The 19724-nt window shown below is 48.5% G+C and overlaps 1 protein-coding gene across 1 annotated transcript in view; it reads left to right on the forward strand.

Annotated features, from left to right (window-relative positions):
• Nucleotides 1-5570: 5570 nt before the first annotated feature.
• Nucleotides 5571-19724, forward strand: part of ZFYVE28 (zinc finger, FYVE domain containing 28) — a 177550-nt gene continuing 163396 nt past the window's right edge. Inside the window, exon 1 of the mRNA XM_006874122.1 lies at nucleotides 5571-5609. Coding sequence (XP_006874184.1) covers nucleotides 5571-5609 — 39 coding nt within the window. The remainder of the gene's footprint in view (nucleotides 5610-19724) is intronic.

Here is a 19724-nt window from a genome sequence, read left to right on the forward strand (position 1 = left end):
TTCAAACACACCAGACACTCTGTGGGAGAAAGAAGAGGCAGTCTTCATCTGGGAAGCTTTATAGTCTTGGAAGCCGGTTGGGGCCGTTTTACTTTGTCCTACAAGGTAGTGTTCTGAGTGAGTATCAACTTGATGGCAGTGAGATGAGCATTTTTGGTGAAATTTGGGTTTGGTGATCTCACATTTATAGGAACCTTAGGGTTGTTGTTGTTGTTAAGTGCTGTTGAGTCAATTCCGACCCATAGCGACCTTGTATAGGGTTTCCAAGGAACAGCTGGTGAGCTTGAATCACCAACCTTGCAATTCAAAGGACTTCGCAGTCTGATGCATTAGCCCCCATGCCACACTTAAGGGTAGGTGGAACGAAAACTCCTCCTTCCTTAGTGAATCCTTTCTAGCCAGAAATGAGGAGACCTGGGAAGCCTTAAATCCATCAGGGATGTCCAAGTTCACCACGCTCAACCACTTGAGAAGCTCTGCTTACAGAAGATCCCAAATGTGTGTTAATTAAAATCAGTTCTTTCCTCATGATTGGAGTCTGTCTCCTGAGGATTTCTGCCAACTCCTACTCCAATGGCTCATGTTAAAAGCACAGTCCCAAGGGACTGAAACTGCTAGATGCTTTTCAATCTCCACTCTCTCTTTCTTCCACTAACAATGGAACTCCACTTTGCAGCCAGGCTTACTGCTGCTGTCCAAATGAAGGGTGTCATTTCCAAGGGTGTCAGGGTACCCTCTCTCATGTCTGGGTATGGCCACGTGGCCCAGTTCTTCTACCACTAAGACGTAAAAGGGGATGAGACTCCGGGAAAGTCTCCTTCTTCTTTCCATTCAACTGTGGAGACTTAAGAGGTAATGGCAGGAACTTGGGCAGCCATGCTGGATTGTGAGGAAGGATGGAAGAAAAGCAAGACAGAGGAGTCTGGTAATCTTGGAGCCACCCTATTCTCTGGGGATTGCCTCCTTGTGGATCTCTTTTATGGAGACGCAAAGTCTTCTTATTTAGGGCACTATGAGGTTGGAGTCTTTCATTACACTCCAACTGAAGCTAATCCTAATAGACACAACCACTTTGGGATGTAGGAGGCATAGGAAGGGAGGCTTTGAGCAACTACAACAGCCCTAGGCCTTGGAGTTGGTCAAGAATAGACCTAGAGTACAGTCATCATCTGCCAACTCCACCAAGTGCTTCCTCCGGGTTCTCTGCTGAGGAAATGGTGGCTCAGGGAAGGCTGAGCTGAATGTGAGGGGACTGTCACCCAAGAAACAGTGAATGGGTCAAGGCTGGTTGTTTATAAAATCAGATGACTACAGGGAAGCTGATAGGGCGAGGACAGCATAGCGAAGCTCCTATGAGCTGAGTCCTGGGTCTGCAGCACTAACAGGGGGTGTGGAATAGGAGGAAACTGAGGCCAGCCAGGTAGATGGAGAAGATAGAGCCAGGAGAGGAGGAGGAGTGGAGGGTATGATCCTCCCCAGCCAGGTGAGGACAGCATTTACAGGAGGGAGAGCCGTCTGCAGGGTCACCTGCTGTCCATAGTTTCAGTCAGAGAGGAGGGCTGAGATAGGCTCATTGGATTTAGCACCATCAAGGGCCAGGATGGCTTGGATGAAGAACTCTTATGAAGGGTGAGTAGGTGAAAATCTGATTGGAGTGTGATCTAAGAGAGGACAGGCGAAAAGTAAACTGAGGCTAAGAGGCCTCAGTTTATTATTTATTATTATTATTATCTTCCTTTACTATTATTTATTATTATTATTATCTTCCTTTACGAAGTTTATTGTATTTAGCCGTTTTGTATCATGGCGGCTGTAATGCTTCAGAGTACTCTCAGGCTGGTAGCCTGCCTGTTCTCGCCCCTGGGCTTCCCAAGTGAACCCTTCTACTTGGCCTCCATCGCAAGCAGGTCCTGTATAGGAAGCCTGGGGACGGTGGGAGTGGTGTCTGCCAGCCCACCACCACTTGGGCCAGTGCCTGAGGCATGAGGAACCTCACAGTCCAGCCCCTGGAAGCGGGGCCCCTCTGAGATTTCAACTTATCAGTGGCACCTGAACCAGGAGCAGGAACTACCCAATGGGCTCACACAGACAAACTCATCTAAGAGGCAGGCAACTCCTGAGGAATTTTGCTTTTAGGGAGCAGCGACTGGGTGGTACCTAGAGGCGACGCCAGGAAGATGGATCATGTCATCAGAAACCAAGGCGAATGACTACCACAGTTGGATAGAAACCTTAGCTATGACCCTGGTTGAGATGTACATTGAACCATCTGAGCCCTTGGACCATGGACCAATGAAAACAAGGATGAAGAGGAAGACTTCTGAATCTTGACTCCAGCTGTCATCGAGTCAGCTCCGATCCATAGCAACCCTATGTCCAACAGACTGAAACACCACTCGGTCCTGTGCCATCCTCCCAGTTGCTGCCATGCTTGACCCCATTGCTGCTGCCATTGTACCAGTCCATCTTACTGGGGGTCTCCCTTTTTTTTGCTGTCCCTCTACTTTACCAAGCATGATGTCTTTCTCTAGGGACTGGTCCCTCCTGATTACATGTCCTAAGTATGAGAAACGAAGTCTGGTCATCTTGGCTTCTAAGGAACATTGTGGTTTACTTCTTCCAGCACAGATTTCTTTGTTCTTCTGGAAGTCTATGGAACCTTCAATATTCTTCTCCAACACCATAAGTCAAAACGCATCAATTCTTCTACAGTCTTCCTTCTTCATTGTCCAACTTTCATGTGCATATGAGGCTATTGAAAATACCTTGGCTTGGGCCAGGCACACTTTAGTCCTCAAACTAACATCTTTGCTCTTCAACATTTTAAATAGGTATTGTGCAGCAGATTTGCCTAATGCAATATAGGTCATTCGCTTTCTTGACTGTTGCTCTCATGAGTGTCGATGGTGGATCCAAGCACAATGAAGTTAATTCCCTGACTCAAGAGAGGTGTTAATTCCCTCTCTTGCCTGGTCTTAAAGGAACCATGATGGTATTGTGGTTAAAATGCCCGTCTGCTAACAAAAAGGTCAGAGGTCAGGTTCAAACTCACCAACTCTGTAGGAGAAAGATGAGGCAATCTACATCCTAAAGGATGTATAGCCTTGGAACCCTTAGGAGGCAGTTCTACTCTCTCATATAGGTTGCAATGAGTCAGAATCGACTCCACAGCAACGGGTTTGAGGCTTGGTCTTAAATCTGCACATTTCAGTACAAGGGTGGAGAAGTGTTGCTAGCTGGGTGCCAGGGGAGTATGCACTAGGCTATGGGGGAACAGGCAGCCCAGGCCTGTATTTGGAGTCAACTCCTACCAGACTAGACATCTTAGTCAATGAGGACATTTCTTTCTAAAGCTGTAGATGGGGATTTAAAAAAATGAGACTATTTATTTGTTGTTAGCTCTGTGCTTGACACAGCATAAAAAATACACACTATTGAGTAGATTCTGAATCAGGGTGCCCACATATGTTTCGGAGCAGAACGGCACTCTGCAGGGCGTTTCATGTGACTTTTCAGAAGCAGATCAGGTGTTTCTTCTGGGGTACCTCGGAGTGTGTTCAAACTCCCAACCTCTCAGTTAAGCGTTGAGTGCTTAACCATTGTGCCACCAGCAACGTCTTAGTAAATTGTAAGTACACCACTGCCAACTCTTAACTGATCCAAATGAGGGCACTAATAGAGGAAGTGATGATTAACAAGATACCTTTCAACAAAGCACCATTTACTGTAGTGACTAAAGAAAACACTAAACTTTAATCAAGGAGCACTGGAGAAGACTGATATGGATGAAATTGTTGTTGTTAAGTGCTGTTCAGTCAGTTCCGACTCATAGCGACCCTGTATAGGGTTGCTGCAGAGCCTCTGATGGGTTTGAAGTGCCAGCCTTGAGTTCCAAACTGACTGTGAGGTCCAGTGCTTTCTCCTAAAGCACCACACCAAATTATGGCCTCCAAAAACATGTGCTGTAAGTCCTAACCTTTATGCCTGTGGTGTGGTCCTGCGGAATATGGCACTGGACCAAAAGGTCAGTTTAAACCACAGGTTGGGAGTTCAAATCCATTAGCCACTCCTTGGAAACCCTAGACAAGGTCTCTATGGGTCAGAACCGACTCGATGGCACTTAACAACAATAACATGCCTGTAGTGTGGCACTGTAGGATAAGCACTAGACCACAAGGTCGGTGGTTCAAACTCACCAGCCTATACCAGGTTGCTATGAGTAGGAACGGACTCAATGGCACTTAAATGTCTGTGGTTAGGGAGAACTGTCGCTCTGTAGTGTAAGCACTGGACTGCTAACCCAAAAGTCGGCCTTTCCAGCCCACCAGACACTCAATGGGAGAAAGAAGAGATTTCCTGCTCCTACAAAGATTTGAGGAGCTCTGGTAGCGTAGTGGTTACGAATCGGGCTGTGAAACCGTTTGCAAGGTCAGCAGTTCGAAACTACCAGCTGTTCCGCAGGAGAAAGATGAGGCTTTCTGCTCTCCTAAAGACTTACAGACTTGGAAACCCTGTACAGAGTCGCTATGAGTCGGAACCGATTCCACGGCGCATAACAACAACAAACCCTATGCATGTGATGAAACTGATTCATCTTGATTGGCATTTAACAATAAGGACAACAAACTGTTAGACAATAAACTTTTGTTTGTAAAAGTCACCCACGTGTGGTATTTCTGTTAGAACAGCGCTAGATAACTAAGACCAAAAGGCATTTAGGAAAAACAAGACAATGAGAAGCCAGGAAGCTGAGAACCTGTGAGAAAATGTGGGTGATGGGAACAGCATCCCTTTCTCCTCTTCCCAGATTCTCTGTCAGGTCTCTAGGCCCTCACCTGTCTTTCTTCTCTCCCGGCCGAAGAACCTTCCTTCTCGCTGCCTCTGCAGTTTCTAGGTCCCGGCCGAGCAAGTGGTCTTGCTGGATTGCAGTCTGTTTTCCACTTCTGCGAACGTTGACAACTACCCCGTAGAGTGCCGTTTAGGCGTCGCTACCTAGCAACCGGCGGCACGCTCCAGCGCCATCGGCAGGAACACTACAACTCCCAGAAAGCAAAGCGCCTATGGGGCGGCTACGAACACCTTGTCAAGAGCACCATCTTCCCGCAGTATATTTCGGGGCTTGTAGTTTTTCGGTCTCCAGGCGGGGCGGGGAGATGATTGGGCGGCTCCGCCCGGCTCTGCCCCGCCCGCGGCTCGCGGCGGGCAGGGGGCTCGCGGCACCGTCGCGCATGTGCGGCGCGCGGGGCAGCCGTGACCAGAGGAGGCGCGGGCGGCGGGGAGCGGCGAGGAGTCGCGTGCCGCGTTGTTCCCCGCGTCTGCCAGCCTGTCGGTACGTCTGCTTATCTGTCAGTCCGTCCGCCCGCGGGTTAGCTGGTCAGCCGGCGCTGGAAGTCGAGCACTCTTGGACTGCGCACCTGCAGCCGCCGCCGCCCGCCCGGCGTCAGGCTCTTGCTCGTGCCTCCGCCCCGGGACCCCGACCCGGCCGGCCCGGCCCGGCCCTCCACGCCCCGCGGTCGCCCGTGCGTCGCCGCCTGGGGTAGGCGTCCAGCCGGGCCGGGGCCAGCGCGGCGATGATGCACAGGTTCCGAAAGTGGCTGTACAAACCCAAGGTGAGTGCCCACCGCCCCAGCCCTCCCTGCCGACGGGACCCACCGATCCCTCTTCCCCCAATACCCTGTGCTCCTTCTGTCGACCCTCTCCCCCTGCCCTGGGGGCTTCGGTCCCCACCATCCTGCAGAAATCCTGCCCCTTCCTCTCCAGTCTCCCAGGCCTCCTCCTGACGTCTCCTGTCCCCCTACTCCGCGGGATTCTTCTCCTGAGTCCCGGGAAGGACCTTGTTGTCCCTTTCTCCTCCCAGCCTTGAGGACGGCCCCCCTCATTCCCGTCTGATACCCCAACAGCCGTGGGCCTGAGATGGACCCCAAATCCGTTCTTCGCACCTCCCTCCCCACTTCCTTGGGTCCTGGAGGGGCCCCAACTGAGGGGTGTGCTCCCCTGTTATCCTGTGTCCTGTGCGCATCCCCACACCACTGTCCGGCCCTCCTTTCCCGAAGCAGTACTGAGCCCTATCCCTGTCCTCGTCCCGGTCTGCGTCTCCTCTGGCCGGTGAGGTGAGTGGTCCCAGGCTGCGGTTGCAGGGCTGCGGGAGGTGTGGCTTCCCACCCGGTGACCCTCCTGCGCCTGTCTCGGGGTCGAGGTCCAGCCAGCAGAGTGCCCTTTGCTTCCACTGCCGCTCCAGTCGCACTGCGGGCGCTGCATCCCCGCTGTGGCCCCAGCCGGACTATCACACCGGTGTGGGGTCTGGGTGCGGCAGCGCCCAGGTTGGGGTTTGGGGCTGGGCGCGGCAGGACCTGATACTGGGACCGGGGTCCGGGGGGTGGCATGTTGGGGGTCGGCGCTCCCAGAGGGCCCTGGGATTGGCGTCTTGTGTGTGTTTGTGGGGGTGGGGGGCGGAGAGTCGCTGCTCGGGTGGGGTTCTTGCGACACCAGGGGCTAGCCGCCTCATCTCAGCGCTTCTTGGCTTCTGACCTCTTCTGAAAGCTGCCGTGTTGTCAACCCACGGAATCTATTCCACTTTTCTTGGACCCTAGTCCCACCTCCCACCCTGTGGGAGATGCCCCAGTGAAGGGGTTTCCCTAAATCCTGCGTTCTCCAGTTGCCTCTGTTTCGGACCTACCATTTCAGACGGGCTGAGCATCTTGGGGGAGTCCAGGAATTAGTTTTCAGGGTGTTAAGTTGGATTGAGGGTTTACAGTATGTGGGGAAGGGATCTAAGATTCCTCCAAAGCCAAGCCAAGATGTGGGGCGGGTTCACCCCCTGTCCACTTCCCGTGCAATGCGGTAGGTATTTATGGGCATCTCAAACTCTGGCTCTTGATGCTGGGTGTGGCTTGGGGCCCTCTCTGCCCTTGGCAGTTGCCCTCCCCTGCTGCAGTTTCTCCCAAGGTCCTGCTTGTCCCTCTGCAGGTCTATGGGGATGATGGTCAGCCACTTCTGTACTGGGACAATGCAAGGAGTGGCTTTAATTTGTGGGATCCTTCTTCACCAGTTAGGTGAAAGCCATGCTCACTCATCAAAAGGTCATTTTGGGGGCAGCAGCATTGTTCTCAATGACAAATGGTGGTGGGCAGGCAGCAGAAAGGTGTCAGGTAACATTCCTTCATCTAGGAAGCTGTTCTGTCAGGGGGGACTCATGGCATCAAGGGAGCTGTGGAAGAGGCTGTCTGCCTGGGATCACCCACTTTAGAGGAGGGGAAGGAAAAGCCAGGGTGCTTTTTGTCAGTATCATTGTGAGTTACATAATTCCAGTTTAGGCAAAAATCTATATATGTGGGACCTGATGATACCATTGAGGTGGTCCCCCAGACTTAGAAGAACATGGCTAGTGGCTAGTCTGGGGTCTTCAGCAGACAGCCTCACTGCTCAGCGGGTTTCTGAAGCAGACCATAGGAAGATGGAGAGTTGGTGAATTAGCCAGTACCTAAAATCCAAACCCACTGCCCTGGACTCATAGCAACCCTGTATGACTGGGTAGAACTTCCCTCTAGGGTTTCCAAGGCTGCATTCTCTGTGGATAAAGACTGCTTCTTCATCTTTCTCCCTTAGAATGGCTGGTGTTCAAACTACAAATAAATGCTTTAACCACTGTGCCATTGGTTAAGGGGTGGGGGGCAGGCAGAAACAAACCCACTGACAATTTCAGAGGCATAAATCTTTACAGGAGCAGAAAGCCTCATCTTTCTCTCTCTGAGCGACCGGTGGGTTTGAACTGCCAACCTTGCAGTTAGCAATCAAATGTTTATTCTATGGCACCTCCAGAGCTCCTTAATTAATCTATACTCCTGGTAATTCAGTGTAAAGCTGTATGTTCCAGAGAAGGGAGAGAATGCTATTTCATCTGTGGTTATTAGTTACCATCAGCCGTAGAACGTGACCTTTCAGAACCAGGCTTGTCTTCCAAAGCACCTCTATTGAAACCCCCAAGCTTTCAGCAAGTGGTTGAGCACTTGACTGTTTGGGCCACCCAAGGACTCGTGTGGAGCTCTCGGTTTCTTCATTGTCATCCCTCTGTATTGTCTGATATTTGTCCTGATCCTGGACTGTACCCTTCGCTCCGTCTTGGATCTCTTTTCTGCAGTCTGTCTGAGCTTGGACAAGGTCTCTTGGAGTTCTATTCTTACAGTCTGAGATCTCGATTATTTGAAGGCTGGGGTATGTGTGATCACTGAGTAGCCGTCTCATTGTTCAAACCAAAGCTCCATTCGTTGCCTCAGTTTATGAACTAACTCTGGCTTCCCCTTCCTGTGGAATTGAACCCATTTTGGCACAAATGAGCACCCATGCAGTTCTGCGAAGGTTCTAAGTTAAATGTCGGCTGTGGGGAGGCATCTGGGGGAAATTGGTGCCCCACATTTAGGAGTTTTTTCTCTTCTGTTTTTTTGTTTTTTTTTGTGTGTGTGTGTTTAGATAGTTGTACATTTCAAACAGCATTCTTAATTCAATCCCTGCTTGCTGTTGAAAGCTGAACACTGAGCTTGTTTCAGCACAGTGTGGTTGAAAATATTCTAGAACAAAAGATATTATTCATTGTTCTAGGAGTCCTAAAAAGGGATTGGAAATGCTTAAAACATATTCTTACATGACACTTAAATTTTCTGATATCTGAATCATTAATAACTACCTAAACTGTAAAACACACACACACACACACACACACACACACAGTTCCAAACCTTGATGTATAATACAACAGTGTTAGCATTAATATGACATTTACAAATTACTATATTTTCATTTATTTTCTTTACATCAGTCTTTCAAGTACCAGCATGATGTTTCTTCATGTGTAATTCAGACTCAGAATGCTACATGGAAAAGGAAGCATATGGGACCCTTGCCCGCCCAGCCTCTGCACTGAAGCTGTGGAAAGATTTATTTGCTTTTCTTCTCTATAAAGCCTTTCCAAGAAAGTAGTTGTTAGTTTCCCTTAAGTAGATTCTGACTCATGGTGAACCCATGTGTTACAGAGTAGAATTACTCCGTACGATTTTCTTGGCTGTCATTGTTACACAAACAGATCGCCAGGAGTTTCTTCCGTGCCGCTGGGTGAGTTCCAATGACCAAACTTTAAGTTATCACTTGAGCACAAGCCATTACCTCCATCCAGGATCTTTTTCAAAAAGGAGTTAAGTGTAGGATGCTTGTTTGTTGTTGTTGTTAAGTGCCAACTCATAATGATCCTGTATAGGGTTTCTGAAGAGTGGCTGATAGTTTGAACCGCCAAGCTTGTGGTTAGCTGTTGTTGTTGTTGTTGTTAAAGTGCCGTTGAGTCAGTTCCGATTCATATCAACCCTGTATAGGGTTTCCAAGGAGCAGCTGCTGAGTTTGAACTACTGACCTTGGGGTTCAGCTGACCAGTACTTATCCTATGACACCATACCAGGACTCTCCAAGGAAGAGCTGATGCTTTGTAAAGATGAACTATTTTGGTTGAGTTGGTGTCCTCAATTGAACAAAAGTATCTGCTCTGTGTTTCTTGTTTGATGGACTAGGAATTCCATACTGGTCAGGGTTGGTGCAGAAGGAGGGGGAGTGAGGGAAGGGGACCCCAGACTGACAGAAATTTAAAAGGTTTTTATCAACGAACAATTTGATGGTAGTCTTGGATACATTTACACTGTCCACCTGGAGGCAGAAATGATCTGTGCTTGGTAATGCATTCCTCCAGCAATGGTTCTTGTGGCAGCAGGTTATGTGTTCAGCCATGTGATGCAGGGAGAATGATCTCTGCACCCCAGGGTGGGGGTTATTAACCCTTCTGGCTCCCCCACTCAGGGGAACATTCTTGGTAGCAGTACTTTCTCAAAGGTTGGTTCTCTAGTCCCTTTCCGTAGTCAAAACGGGTTCAAAGTAGAGATGAAATGACCTTCACAAAGGAAAGCCTGAGCAATTTGCTGGGTGTGTGTCTTTTCAAAGAAGAGCCTCCAAGCTTCATACAGTTTGGGTGCAAACTGAGATATGGGGTGTTTTGTGAAAACCTGGAAGAACTAAAATTGCATGAAACTTTCTGCCTATTGTGGTTGCATTATCCTAGCCACAGCCAGCAGAGAGTTGAGAGCTTCAATAGGGTCCCCTCTGGTTCCAGCATCTCAGGCCACCCCCCTCTGTGATTGATGGCCAGCTCTCTGCATCTTGGCCCACTTGGGCCAGGGAACAGCGAACTGAAAGGGCAGTGGCAGATTATGAGGGGGCTTCAAAAAAGTTCATGGAAAAGTGAGTTTGAAAGAGAATGGAATTTTTCCACATATCTTTGGAAGCTCATTCGTATTAAGCCAATGGGTCCCACGGTGGGAGGGTAGGGATGGGTCTCTCCACGCCTGATCCCCAATGTGCATAGACATGGTCTCCCATGGTCCTTTCTTCTGGGCTCCTGGATGGCTGAAGGTGAAGCGTGATGGCACAGATGTTAGAGACAGAGTCACAACATAAGTATCTCCAGAGGTTCAGACTCTCCCCATTGGATGCAGATGACAAAAGGACTTGTTACAACGTGGTCCTGCCTGGCCCGGGGATATGGACTGAATTCCTTGGTAAGGTCTCCAGCATGTGCCTTGATGACCCACCTGGCTCTTCAGACTCCTCCACACACATGTTAAATATGCTGTGCCCTTCTACAGTACTGGGTTACCACCCTGGGCCAGGGACAGTGACTGTCAGAGATGTTTACAATTTTAGTGCCAAATTCTAGCCAGATGTTAATTCCTTTGGCTTTAAAAAAAAAATTTAATAATAGAATTAGTTTTTCACGTTTTAGGTGTCAGAAATGCTGAGCAGAAAGTATACACTGTTTCCAAATCCTCCCTCTAACCTGTCTGACTATTGCCCCTAGTCTCTTATTGCTTGTTTATTTTTGGTTGTGGTGGGCTTTGGAATCCTGGTGGCATGGTAGGTGAAGTGTTTGGCTGTGAACGGAAAGGTTGGCAGTTCGAATCCCTATCACTTTGAAGGAGAAAGATAAGGCAGTCTGCTTCCGTAAAGACTGCCATCTTGGAAGCCCTGTGAGGCCATTCTCCTCTGTTCTATAGGATGGCTGTTGTTGTATCCCATTGAGTCAGTGTTGACTCATAGTGACCCTGCATTGGGTTTCTGAGAGCAGCTGGTGGGTTTGAACTGCTGACCTTGTGGCTAGTAGCCCAGTGCTTATCCGACAGCACCATAGAAATGACAGCAGTGGTTTAAAAAAAGTGTTTTTTAATGTTTTATTGTGAATTATGTGATAGTTTACATGGGAGAACATTAGTTTTACATTCATCCTATCGTATATTGTTTCATTGTCATGGTTACAATCCCCTCTATGCATCATCACCCAACCAAAGGGTATACACTACAAGCCTGTCCCCCGGTCGTCAGCACACAGTCGCTCTCCCTCTCTGGATCTCAGGTCCCCAGCTGCTCCATCGCTCCACGTCATCGTCTCTGCCTCCATCTCAGGCGTCACTGCTTCTCTGGGTAGGATCCCGTTCTCCACTCTTCTCCATTGATGGTCCCAGGGACCTCCGCTCCTAGACTGGAAAGTTAATCACTCCCCTCCTTGACAGCAGTGGGTTTGTAAGTTAAGAGCCCTGGTGACGTGGTGATTAAGCATTCAGCTGCTAACCAAAAGGTTGGTGGTTTGAACCCACCCGCTGCTTTGTGGAAGAAAATGTGGCTGCCTGCTTTGGTACAGAGTGCACCTTGGAAACCCTACGGAGCGGTTTGACTCTGCCCTAGAGGGTTGCCGGGAGTCAGAATGCACTCGGCCGCTGTGGGCTTGGTTTGGAAACATCGGTAGCAGAGCATTCACTGTGTCTGCCATCTTCACACAGACAGTTCAGTGATATTAGCGACGTTCATCATGGTTTTCACCATTACCATGAACTGTTCCTGAATTTTTCTGTCACCTTTAAGAACCTCCTACTCTTATCAAGGAGTCCTGGTGTGGCGCTGTGGGCTAATGCACCAGACTGCAAAGTCAGTTTGAACCACAGGGTCAGCGGTTCAAATTCACCAGCCATTCTATATGGGTCACTATGGATCGGAACTGACTCGATGGCATTTAATACCAGCAGCTCTTATCTTGTCCTCCTGTGGTATGAGTTACAGTTGATAAGCTCACACTGACATATGATTAGCAACTAAAAGTCTGTGGTCGTGTTGTGCAGTCTAGTGGGTTTTGACAAATGCCTAACAGCACATGCCCTCCATGATAGCCCCCTGCAGAATTCTGTCTCTGCCCTAAAAGCCCCCCTCCCCAACCAGGTCTCTGGAGATTTGCTTTGCTAATACAGTAGTTTTCAATGGGAAAGCTGGGGCTGCCAAGATGTGGATAATACTGCCCTTGGTAAGCCACTGGATGAAGCTGGGGGTGCTTGGCTGGGGTAGACTCCATCTCCCTTGGGGTGCCTGGCTGGGGTGGGTGGGATCAGCAAGTCCTGGTGGGATGCTTGGGGCCTTGAGTCAGAGTGGGATGGCCTCAGGAATTTCCTGAAACCGCAGATGCCTGGTTCCTGGCAGAACTGGGGTGGGGTGGTGCGGGGAGGGAGGCAGTGTGTGTATGGGGTGTTGGGGCCTTCTCCCTCACCTCCTGTAGAAACCTCTCTCCATCCAGGCTGCGGGGAAGAGGCCTTTGTCTCTTAGGTGGGTTTGTAGTCTGTACCTGGCCTGTTGGGAAGACACTCATTCTCGCCCTTTGTTTTTCACTTGTGGTCAGGGGAGTGGGTGTGGGCGATTTGTATAGGTGGATGGATGGATGGACGGATGGACAAGGTGCCGAGCAGTGACTCTGATATCATCAGTTAGACAGACAGTTTACAGTCAAAGCAGTGTCTTTCCTGGAAACCTTTGTGATGACTTCCGTTCAGCGGGCTCGCCTGAGGCGGGGCATCACGGGCTTCTCAGAATCCATGTGGGTCTTGACAGCGTCTGCTGAGAGGGTGACGTGGGAGAACGGCATCCAGGGCCTTGGTGATAGGGCACCGCATCCTGCCCCACATCCTAAATGGAGAGTGTGTTACGTGATGTTCCTTGACTTTAAGAGGAGTGGAGAGGAACTGCAGAGTGTTGTAATGCCTGGCTTGAGTGGCCTCGAATCCCAGGACACCAGGTGCATCTGCTCCGAGTGTGGGAGATGCGCTTGGAGGAACCATAAAGGGGTCTTGTTGGCTGTCTACTCTGTCAGCACGCACACTGTGGTTCCATCTTGTTTGAGTTGGGGGCTCAATGTGTCCACAGTTCTTCACTGAGTCTCCTGTGCCTATGCAGCATGTCTCGTTCTAGTCCAGAGACGAACGAGGACCTAGATGCGGTGGACTTTATAGTCCCAAACATTTGCTGCCAGCTATGGGTTAGAAGTCAAAATACTGCAACTGTCGGCGTCCCAGTGTGTTAGCTTCTTGCACCTACTCTAAGAAATGACCACATTGTTGTGAGGTCGAGTCAGTTCTGACTTGTGGTGACCCTTTGTCAAACAGAATGAAGCATTGGCTGGACCTGTGCCATCCTCATAATCATTGTCATGTTTGAGCCCCGAATGGTAGCAGCCAAGGTGTCAATCCAGCTTGTTGGGGGGAGGGGGCAGGGGACTTCTTGTTTGCTGACACTCTACTAAGTATGATGTCCTTATCCAGGGACTGGTCCCTCCTAACAATATGTACAAAGTAGCTGACACAAAGTCTCACTATCCTTGCTGTAAGGAGCGTCTGGCTGTACTTCTCCCAACACAGATCGGTCCTTCATTCTGGCAGTTTGTGGTATGCATTTCATAGTCTTCACCAACACCATAATTCACATGCATCCGTTCTTCTCAGTCATTGCCTAGCTTTCACATTCTCTCATAGTTCTGGAGGTGAGAGTTTCCAAATCTGGGAAAGGCAGCAGGGGTTCCATGCCATGGTCTGGGTAGGACTCCTCACCCGGCCCTTTCTCAACCCTGTACCTCAGTTTTCTCATCTGTCTGCTGACGGTGATGGGAACTGCCCCCTGGTGGTTGTGATGGAAATCATTGTGAAGCATTGAAGGAGACCATCCTAGTGTGGTGCTATAGGGTAAACACTAGACCGCAAGGTCAGTTTGAACTGCAAGGTTGGCGGTTTCTCGGAAACCCTATCTATACAGGGTCAGAATTGACTCGATAGCTCTACACAACAACTACAACTACAAGACCATTCATCTCTGGAGAAGGTCTTCCGTAGCTCATAGGGATGGCTCAGTGCTCCTCTGAGTGACAGTGGCCAACTCTGTTGAACTCTGGGGCCATATCCCAGAACCAGGAACCTCATTATGTGGGGTTAGACATCAGGGTTCATGGACACCCAGAGGGTACCATTGCTCCTACTTGTCACACAAGGCCAATTTGCAGGTGAAAGGGTCTCAATGGGCACATCCGGCCCACCCCCCTCTTCTGGTGGAGCCTCAGGAGCCCCTGTGGGGTGGACACAGTTAACGAAACCAAAAGGTTGGCAGTTGGAATCTATCCTGGGGTCATGGAAGAAAGGTCTGACAATCAGCTTCTGAAAGCTCACAGCCACGAGAACCCCATGGAGCACAGTCTGCAGCACATGGGATTACCAACTTGATGGTGGTTGGGTTGGTTTTTATTTTAGGTTTTGATGTGCAAACAGACCCTGATTCAAGATACCTCTAATCCCCAGTGGGCCCGGTTACAAATAATAGGAACGAAGTATAATAATACAGTCCCTCGAGCGTTTCCTAGGGGAGATGCTGTGTATTCTTACCCACCACCTGGCACCTGTCTCAGCCACTGTCATTGAGAGGGCTGGGCGGAGTTTGGGCTGCGGTGGGCAGCACTGGGTACCACCATGTCTGGTCTGGCCCCCAAACCTCTCAAGTGATCCTCTGTGGTCTCTGTCCCCCTTTGTGGCCAGATGTTTGGGATCCATCAGGAGGCTCCAAGGCCAGGAGAGTGGTAGGGGCATGCGGCCGAAGGGGCGGGGCCCGAGTGACAGTTTGGAATACACTCTCTCTCTGGCTGCCTGTACCCAGTGTGCTGGGATGTGAGGGCGGAATAAACTTTTATAGGTTACCGTGGTGAAATGAGTTCCTTTTATAGGTTACCGTGGTGAAATGAGTTCCTTTATGTGGCCTTTTTATTGCGAAGCATGGGATTCCAGAACACTTTATTGTGATTATGAGGAAACTGTACATAGACCAAGAGGCACTCATCCAAATAGAGCAAGAGGGTGAAAATCTGGAAAGGTGTGTGTTAGGGTTGTGTATTTTCATCTTCCTCCTTCAGTCTGTATGTTGAGCAGATAATTCAGCAGATAATTCGAGAAACTGGATTATATGAAGAAAAACATGACATCAGAGTTGGAGGAAGGCTCATTAACAACCTGCAATATGTAGATGATACAACCTTGCTTACTGGAAGTGAAGAGGATTTGAAACACTTAACTGATGAAGATCAAACACTATAGATTCAGTATAGATTACACCTCAACATAAAGAAGACGAAAGCCCTCACAACTGAACCAACAAGCAACATCATATCATGATAAATGAAGAAAAGATTAAAGTTGTCACGTATTTCATTTTACTTGGATCCACAGTCAATGCCCATAGAAACAGCAGTCAAGAAATCAAATGACGTATTGCATTGGGCAAATCAGCTGCAAAAGATCTCTTTTCTATGTGTTACAAAGCTAAGCTGTCACATTGAGGATTAAAGTACACTTGACACAAGTCATGGTCTTTTTAATCATTCTGTAAGATAAGTAGTGGACTGTGGACCACAAGATTGGTGGTTCAAGCCCACCAGCTGCTCCGTGGGAGCAAGATGAGGCTTTCCACGCCTATGAAGATCTTGGGTCTCTATATATACACGATCGACATGAGTTGGAACTGAGTTGAAGGTGCTTAACAGCAACAACAACATATGCATGTAAAAGCTGGATGGTGACTAAGGAAAACTGGAGATGGATGGATGATTTTGAATGATGGTGTTGGTAAAGAATATTGAATTGACCATGGACTACCAGATGAATTAATAAATCTGTGATGGAAAAAGTATAGCAAAATATTACACCTCAATGTAAAGAAAACAAAAATCCTCACCACTGGACCAATAAACAACATCCATGTAAGTGGAGAAAAGATTGAAGTTGTCAAAGACTTCATTTTGCTCAGATCAACCATCAACACTCATGGAAGCAGCCGTCAAGAGATCAAATGACGTATTGCATTAGGCAAATCTGCTGCGCAAGACCTTGTCAAAGTTCTCAAGAGCACAGATGGCAGTTTGAGGACTAAGGAGCCGTTGTAAGGATGGCCCAGACTGGACCGTGGTTCATCCTGTAGGGTGCCTATGAGTCAGAACCGATAATAACAACAATCGTAACTTCTGTTTTAGTTCTTTCGAAAAACATCTTGAGAGAGTTTCCTCTTAAATCCTAAGAAGTTACCTTTGCACTGGGTTCCTACCCCAGAGGGACTGTTACTTTTGTCCAGGTTAGTTGACATTTCCTAGGCAAACGATAAAAACCTTGACTTTTTGACTGTCCCTGTGTTGTAGCCTGCACTGTGATTGTTTATTTTATGCCTTGCATAGGTATTGTTGTTGTTGTTGTTGTTAAGTGCCGTCGAGTCGGTTCCGACCCATAGCGACCCTGTATAGGGTTTCCAATGAGTGACTTGTGGGGGTGAACTGCTGACCTTGTGGTCCAGTGCTTATCCTACAACATCACACCAGGATTCCCTTGGTCAGTGCACCCATGCAAATGAAGTGACTATTGACTTTGCAAATGAGGTGACTTTAGTCTATTATGCAAATGAAATGTCTTTAGCCTACAGAGAGGGGATTGGTGAGTTTGTGGCCCACTCACTGGGTGGGACAGTGCCTTGAAATTGACAAGGAGTTTGGGTATATATACAGGGAGAAGCAGGGAGAAGCAGAAGGGAGAAAGAAGCAGAGACAGGACACAAGGAATCTCCTAAAAGAGCTGTAATGTGGGCAAGAGCTGTTAACACCGAAGACAGCAAGAGGCCTGGAAGGAGTCCTGTGGCAGCCTTAGTGGTGACAGATCTGAAAGGGGCCCAGAGGGAGAGCTGGTGCTAACAGATGGCAGGGCTAGAGGGACCTGCCCTGAGAGGGCAAAGAGGAGTCTGTTCTAAGGGGACCAAGGGCAGCCTGTGATGAGGTGACCAGGAGGAGCCTGGTCTGAGGAGACCAAGAAGAGCCTGTGCTCCGGGAGTCACGAGGAACCTGTCCTTAGCCGAAAGCAACCTATTCTAAGGAGCCTGTCTTCAGGGGGCTGACAGCAGCCTGTTCTGAGGGGACTAAGAAGAGCCTGTCCTCAGGGGCCCATGAGAAGGCCTGACGTGAGTGGGTCCGGAGAGAACTGTCTCAGTGCTGGTTCTGAGTCATACTCTGTTCTGTAACAAACCACTTAGCTGTAAGTGTGATTTGGATTGTGGGTTCTGTGAGACACTGCAGTGGACTGCTGGATCCAAACAGGGGAAGGAAGAGTGCTGAGGGGAGCAAGAGTGATGAGTGCCAGAGATGGAGTGGTCCAGCGGCTTGGAGAATGTGGAAATCTGGGATAGACTCATATTTGAGTCTACTTGTAGAAACTGGCTTTGTCCTGATTCTTATATTTGAGGTTATTCATGTGTAGGTTTGGGGTGTTTGTTAATATTTAGACTATCCTGATGTGCCCTAGATGTACTGCCAGGAGATGATAATAGTGCCAGAAGATGAGCTACTCAGGTTGGAAGGTACTCAAAATAAGTCTGGGGAAGAACTACCTCTTCAAAGTAGAGTTGACCTCATGCCTTGATCGAGCAAAGCTTTCAGGATCTTTGTTTGCTGATGGGGCACAACTCAAAATGAGAAGAAACGACTACAAACATCTATTAATAATCAGAATGTGGAATATATGAAATAGAAATCTAAGAAAATTGGAAATCATCAGAAATGAAATGGAACACATGAAGATCGATGTCCTAGGCATTAGTGAGCTGAAATGGATTGGTATTAGCCATTTTGAATCTGCCAATCATGGTTTACTATGCCAGGAATGAAGCAATACAACCAGAATGCTTCTTAGAAGCCAGGATGACAAAACTTTATTTCATATTTTGGACATGTTGTCAAGAGGGACCAGTCCCTGGAGATGTATATCATACTTGGAAAAATGGAGGGTCAATGACAAAGAGGATGACCCTCATGAGAAGGATTGATGTAGTGGCAACGGTTGTGTTATGTTGTGTATAGAGTCATTATGAGATGGCACCTAACAAAACAGCAGTGTGCCCGATTTATTCCCTGGGGGATGCTGATAGTTTAAGTGCACCCAGACGTGCCTGTGAAGCAAGAGTTGGTGACTGTTCTAAAAAATTCGTAGCCTTAAAAACCCCATGAAGCATAGTTTTGTTGTGACACATACATGGTTGCCGTGTGTCAGAATTGATTTATCTGCAACTAGAGGGAACAGTCGCTGGAGAAGGATGTCATGCTGGGTAAGGTGGAGGGTCAGAGAAAAAGAGGAAGACCCCCAATGAGATGGATCAGCCAGGTGGCATCATTGATGGACTCAAGGGTGGCAGCGGTGGTGGGGTTGGCCCAGGATCGGACATTGTTTCGTTCTACTGTGCATGGGGTCGCTATGAGTCGGTTCCAACTCGATGGCACCTGACAACAACAACAACAACAGACACTCTGTGACTGAGGGGCACAAATAGTTAATGTGCCCAGCTTTTCACCATAAGGCTGGCGATTGGATTCTTAGCAGAGGTGCCTTGGAGAAAACCCTACAGAACACAGTTCTGTTCTGACACACATGGGGTCTTCATGCCTTGGAGTCTGTAATGTCATCTCAGAGACAGCACATAACTTGATGGAGGCCTCACAGCCAGGAAGAGGCAGAGCTGGTTTTTGAACTGGGGCCTGTCTGACTCTGTTCTGACCTGGGAACTTAAGGCTCTGTGTCAGTTTTGCAGGAAGGGACGTAGCTATTGTCAATTCTTCCCTGTGACTCCCATTTGGTGAAGCAATTATTTCTGCACTTTGCACAGTCAGATTGCAAAGAAACTTCCATATTGATGGGCCATTCAAGTGTTTGAAGGAGAAAGACAAAAATGAATTTTTTTTTTTATAACTGATCTGAATAGATTAAGCAGAAGTAGAATAGAACATTTGATATTATGGTAATTTATGTAGAGGAGTTGGATAAATGAATGGAGTGATTTTTTTCCTCTTACAGTAAGTGTTTTGAAGCTCGTCCACTTCTCATTGTTTTCGTGCAGGGTGGAGGGTAGGGGGTTGGAAGCCCTTGAGTGGGGCTTTTTCTGTGGCTGAGGAGTTGGGGGGATGCCCATCAGAACGTTTAAGTCTCTGCCATGGGTGGGGATAGGGTCACCGACCTTCTTCCTCTGACCTTGTCCCATGCCACTCACCAGCTTCTAGCCCGCTCCCGTTTGGGAATGGTGACTTTAGGGCGATCTTGATTTTCTTTGGATTTTCCATTTCTGAGAACATTTCCAATTATTTTTAGGGCTATTGTAGTTATTATTATTTCATCTTAAAGCAGAACCAGTGATGATGAGATGGCTAAGGTCCCTGGGTAGCACAGTTTGTGTTCTACTCCTAACAGAAAGGTTAGTGGTTGGAACCTACCTAGTGTGGTGCAGAAGAAAGGCCTGGTTATCTGCTCTGGGAAAGATTACTGTCA

Source organism: Chrysochloris asiatica, unplaced genomic scaffold, assembly GCF_000296735.1.
Source record: "Chrysochloris asiatica unplaced genomic scaffold, ChrAsi1.0 scaffold00262, whole genome shotgun sequence".
Lineage (NCBI taxonomy): Eukaryota > Metazoa > Chordata > Mammalia > Afrosoricida > Chrysochloridae > Chrysochloris > Chrysochloris asiatica.